At 42.3% G+C, this 6,000-nt stretch overlaps 1 protein-coding gene across 1 annotated transcript in view; it reads right to left on the reverse strand.

The window, feature by feature from the left end:
- Positions 1–4,893, reverse strand: part of SMARCAL1 (SWI/SNF related, matrix associated, actin dependent regulator of chromatin, subfamily a like 1) — a 37,190-nt gene extending 32,297 nt beyond the window's left edge. The window contains exons 1-3 of the mRNA XM_054381240.1: positions 4,023–4,893; positions 3,290–3,340; positions 409–651 (exon numbers count right to left, since the gene is read on the reverse strand). Coding sequence (XP_054237215.1) covers positions 409–651; positions 3,290–3,340; positions 4,023–4,878 — 1,150 coding nt within the window. The 5' untranslated portion in view covers positions 4,879–4,893. The remainder of the gene's footprint in view (positions 1–408; positions 652–3,289; positions 3,341–4,022) is intronic.
- Between the last annotated feature and the right edge of the window lie 1,107 nt (positions 4,894–6,000).

Raw genomic sequence — 6,000 nt, forward strand, 5'->3', positions numbered from 1 at the left:
TTCAATCTACTCAGACAGTTGCAGCCATTATACACCACAATAAAGCAGAAGAAATATGAGAATGCCCAGCTGTATTTGATAAAGAACTTATGTGCCTTCTCCATACTGCTAGAAAATTATCAGCATATCCCACCTCAACAGTAAATGTGATCATGCTGAGACCTGAAATATCACCTTGGCTAACAGCCCAGAAGACAACATCCTCCAGCACAGAATAAAGTGCAGAACACAGATACAACACTGTACCAAACTACAGAAGCTCTCAATACCTTCTCCAGAGCACATCTTCTCATGCTTTTTTTCAGCAGGATGTAGCTTCACAATCCCTCTCCTCTGAAGCATTCACAGCACTCCAAGAGCAGCCCCAACAACATCATTAGAATACCACAGAAACAACCAGAGACTCACCATAATTTCTGGAATTCATCTGTTTGAACATTCCAATCACTTCTGTAGAATACCCAATATCAACCTCAAACCGCAAGCGAGAGATCAGAACACACTTCCCTTTGACAAGGGCTGAGGGTTTCTTCCAGTTCTTACACATCTTCAAGAGGGATTTCACATCAGCCCCAACACAAAGAGAGGCTGATGAATTTTCCCCTTCCAGTGGTGCCAGAATTACTGATGAAAGTCGATTTGCTGCTTCCACTAGACAGAAAAGCATGAGATACAGACAAAAGAATTAAAACCAAAAAAATATAGATAAACTAAAGATGCACATGATGATTTGGGAAGAGATGATGCACCTTTGATGATTCCCTGCTTTTACTCACAGGGACAAATAATAGAGAAACTGATGTCCTGAAGGAGCAGGTTGGTGAGATTTTCCACAAAAACTATAGCAGGGGCAGAGGGAACATGTGACAATAAATGAACAAGGGCCTATCCAGCATTGTCACTGCATTAGGCTCCCTATCAGCAATCCCAAAATATGGCTCACTAGACAAGGGGAAGCAATCTGCAGAACCCACATTCAGCAGTAAACTGCACCCAGTCATACAGCATTGTCACTTCCAAAGTCAGAGGGACAGGGGCACAATGATTTATAGCATGTGCCTGTAAAGATAGGAAGATGCTTCTGCAAACAGCAAGGGAAAAATATATAAAACTTCGTGCCTTGTGCCTCATGTCAATGTCTTGTATGCAATCTAACCTAGGGGGAGTGCTGTATATTCACAGGACTGTAGGAATGATATCAGGAAGGAATCTAGTCCAAAACCCTAAATCCCCTTTGTTACAATTTAAATCCATTACCCTTAATTCTGCTGCGTCTTACAGTTAGATTTGTACTTCCCTCAGCCATCTGTGCTCCTATCTTACTAATCACTAGCAAGCACCTCTGTCATGATGCCACAGCATGGGAAGAGAAGGCACATAGTATTTTACAGCTGTTAGCCTCAGACCACAGCTATCCATGCTAATAATGTCCCACTTTTCCCTGTGTCCCTCTGCCAATCTACATTCATGTGTTTTATTACTATAGCTGAACTATGATGGTTAAGGAACAAGAATCGTTTTTTCTTGCATTTTTTAACACCAAAATAGTGATGATCTTCCCCAAGACTCCAACTCATAGGTACAGTAACACAAAGATTCATAAACATCTTCAGAGTCCATTACACTCAAGAGCAGGGAAACACTAAGCATATTCTGCCTCCATGTATTTGGAGAGAGAGGCAACCTCCCCTATCCAGTAGCTGTTTAGATTAAATTCAAGTGAATCCAGTCCTTTGAGCATCAAGTTGCACATCATGACCCACTCTGCTTCTTCTTAAGTAGTCTAATTTACCATTATGCAAAAAAAATACATACATAACGTAAGTGGTTATGATTTGAAAAAGGCAAGAAAAGGGAGGAAAATAATCAGGTGCTTTCTTCCTAACGAGTTAATAAATAAGCCATTTGGTTTTCTGCCAACTTTATTTTAAAATAAGTGACTTCCAGAATAAACCCAAGCATCTGAGATTTCTATTCCAAAGCAAAAGTTCAAAAGCATTGAGTGAAAGTAATTTTTAAAGTAGAGGACTACAAAACAACCAATTTAGGCACCAAGCAGGGGGGTTTTAGATGCTACTGGTTTAGCACTGCCCAGTTACATCTCACCTCCACAAGTAATACTGAAACTGGAAAAAAAAACCCAAATATTTTACTATTTTATTTCAATATCTGTTTCTAGGCTTGACTGCATTTTGAATTTGTAGTACAGGGAAAAAATGTAATACAGGACAAAATTCTTTAGAAGATCAAAATTAACAGTGTGAAGTTTTTAAACAATTATTTTACACTTACAAAACATCAAACTAAGGCACTTTAAAGTCAGTTCCCTTTTCTCAGGATATTTCTTCCTGTGATACTATTGTCCAGTGTTGATCACACATTGTCTTTACTTATCAGGTATTTTCCACAGAGAACTTACATATTTGATAGTTTTAAGGAAAAAAAAAATCTGATTTCTAAAAATTATCCTTTTCATTTGCAATCTCCTTGGTGCAGAGACTCTGCTCTTATCTGTACTTGATACACTTCAAGAAAACCAGCAGCATTTAAATTATAGATGTGTGGCAACCCACATGGGAAGCTAAAATACCAGCACTCAACTGTGGGTTTCTTTCAAAGTGCTCAACACAGGCCTAATTCTGTTCCCACTGAAATCAATAGTGATTTATCACTTGCCTCAACACAACATGCTTTTGAAAAGCTTACCTGAAGCATTTGCTTCTATCATCTCTCAATCTTTCCAGAATAAAATGACAGGGGAAAAAAAAATAAAAATCATCCTTCTTATTTCGCACAAAAAAAAAGGGTAGATCCATTTTCAGTCTTTCAGTCTTATTCAAAGTCTTAGAGAATTATGCTTTTTCCCTTTCTAATCAAATGAAAAAAAAAAAAGTTGTCCATACGTGAAAACACATGATCAGACATAGACATGAAGCATTACCCAGTGGAACACGGTTTGTTCTCAGTCCAGATTTAAATGAATTACCTGCAGAGCAGGTATTTTTCCTATTGTCAGGCTTGTTGGTTGCTGAAAAAAAATCAGCAACAGCAGAAAAAGTTAAACCTATGCTTCGCATTTAGACCACATGAAAAACAAAGCTATTTATAATTAGCTAATTCATTTTTAAAAAATGTTATGAGCTAGATATCAAAAAGATGGGTATAATGTCTGAGTAGCACTACTTTTATTACTCCAATCAATAACAAAGCTAAATAACAATTATGGAAAGCAGGGGAAGGGGGTAAAAATTTGGATTCTATTTTATCATTCAACAATCCATTTACTTACTGAAACAGCTGTAGTCTTCCAGGCTGAAATTCCATTTTTTCAAAGCAGGATCTAAAACAGGGCAGAACATGAATCATTTGGGGTAGAAACAAGCACTGTTGTGAAATGTTCATACAAGGTAGAATAAAATTCAATCTACTCATGCAAACTGTTTGACAAGCATCTGCAAAATAGAATGCCCAAGTTCACTGCTACGTGACACCAAAAAAACCATAGGGCATATCAATACTACAAGAAGAAGAATTCAGCAGCCATTCATAGAGCACAGCAACTCATGGAGGGGAAAGAAATGGAGAACATGACAAATAAAAGCATAGAGAAAAGATCAGAAACAAGTTGCAAGACAGACTCCACTGCTCTCAGTAAATCAGTTAACAGAATCAGCTCATCAACTCCAAACTATAGCTGAAGTGACCCATTTTCCCACACCTATTTATGAATAACTTCTCTCCCTTCACTCCCAAAAGACACTGACAGCTGTCATCACCAAACTTCTCAAATGACTGTTCATAAAGCAGGGCTTCTGATTCCTTGGCTAAACCCAAGTTCACGCTCTTCATGCCCAGAATTTCCTTCCAATTTCATCTGTCTTTACTTTTCCAAACCCCCATTAATACCACATACTCCACTGCAACAATAGCTGCACTTCTAAAAGCATGTAGCAACGACAGTTCCAGTTGACGCCGAAACTTTGATCCAACATAAAATACAGACACGAGCAAACAATTCTTACCATAGTTTTTGCTTGGCATCGTCTTACACACAGCAATGAGTTCAGCATTATACCCTATTTCGACCTGGAATCGGTCTTCCCCATACTTCACACATTTTCCTTTTGTAACACTATTTGCTTTCTTGCAAGAGGCAGCTTCAAAGGTAGAGCCTGAACCAGCAGAGCTGATCAGCTTCTGTATCCTATCACCGGCCAGAGAAGCACCACCTCCCCCTTCTCTTTCAGTTGGCCTGCTTGTGTTTATCAGCATTTCCAAATCGCTTGGGGTAGCACTGCTTGGTGGCAAAACACGTTTTATAGCAGATTTGTTCTGACTTTGTAAATCTTTACTACCACCAGGGTGCCTGTTATCAATTAATCTAGGATAAATTGGCTCTGTAGGGTTTTTGAAAGCAGAGTAGTATTTGGGCTGCTGGAATGTACCAAGATTAATTAAAGCTTGTCCATGTTCCTGACCACCAGCATCCAAGTGTTTATGGGAATAGCTTAGAGAATTTGAAACGTTTGTAGGGAACTGTGTAATGCCACTTGCTTGTTCCGAGACCTCTGAACAATTCTTCTGCTGCTCTCCATGTGAGTCAGCCATCTGTTGGTTTGCAGTGTAATGATTATAATCCTTCTGAAGATAGCTCTTCTGCTCCACAGGACTGTTCAGATTCTGTTGATGCTGCCTAATGAACCCGACATGATCGTTTTCTTCCTTCGAGTTTCCCCGACTCTGTTCCTTTACCTGAGGTCCATCAATCCCCACCTGCCCACCTCTCTGGGCTGCTACCCTTTCTGCTCTCCTAGCCAAAGCCTTCTGGCGGTTCTCTTCAATTCTTTTCTTCTGTTCCTCCGTAAGGCCTGAAGACATCTTCACCAATTCAAATCATACATCTGAATCAAAACTGCATTGGGAATTAATCACAGAGCCCCTTGCTTCTTTACAGGAATAGAGGCTAATCTACAAAAAAAAAAAAAAAACATAAAAGAACAAACAGCAGTTTAAACTCTGTTCCCCCTTAAATTCATATTAATAACTCACTATTATTACTGATTGCATATTATGATGACTGATCCTACACAAAAACCTGGTAGTCCAGCAAAGCTGTCAGACCGCTACTGAGCCATTATCATCAAGCATATGCTGACAACTACTGCTGTGGCCTTGCATGCCACTCCCACATGGATAAAACATACGGACAAAGGAGAAAGCTCCTATTCTGCTACAGTTCTAAATACTCTTCTCTGCAAATCCCAGCAGAACTTATAAAATCGCCACCTCTCTTTTCCTGATCACCTTCCAGTTCTCGGCCATCTCACGGTATGCAGCAGATACACACCGAACCCCAAAAGGCAGCGTCAGCTCCTGCCCTGAGGATGGTTCAGTCACGAGGACCTGGCGTCATTCCACCTACTCCGTGCCCCATGCCTCGGGGGCTACCGGCCTCATCCAGCACTCAGACCTAGTTTCCTCACCACCCTGTAATAAATGAGGCTCATCTCTCGTCCTGCTCCTCTCTCACCCACCAGGCTCCCCAGTCCCAAACTCCACTGAGGTCCTGGCCGCTACCTCGCAGGCTGTGGCTTTCCCACCGTCCTCAAGAGCCACCCGCCGCCTCAGAGGCCCACTACCACCACCACCACGCCGCATTAGGCCCCAGGGCCTACGCCGCAAACCGCGGACCCTCCCCACCTCCCGGAGGCTTCACTACAGTCCTCCCGGGGCTCAGCCGCAGCCCAGCCACCTCTCTCCCCCGCCTAGGCCCGCACACCCACCGGCTGGCGGAAACCAGGGACGCCGCCACTGGGTGCGGAGCCGCGCAGACTACAAATCCCAAAAGGCCGCGCCACACGGCCCGGCCGCGCCAGGCGGTGCCGAGAATAGCAGCACGCCGGCGCGCGGCACGCTGGGAAATGTAGTATGCACCTTACGGCGCCATCTTACGGGGCGCTCAGAGCCGCGCGGTCTGACCGTAGGAATCGCGGTGCTGAA

The sequence above is a fragment of the Indicator indicator genome, chromosome 5, assembly GCF_027791375.1.
Source record: "Indicator indicator isolate 239-I01 chromosome 5, UM_Iind_1.1, whole genome shotgun sequence".
NCBI classification, from domain to species: domain Eukaryota; kingdom Metazoa; phylum Chordata; class Aves; order Piciformes; family Indicatoridae; genus Indicator; species Indicator indicator.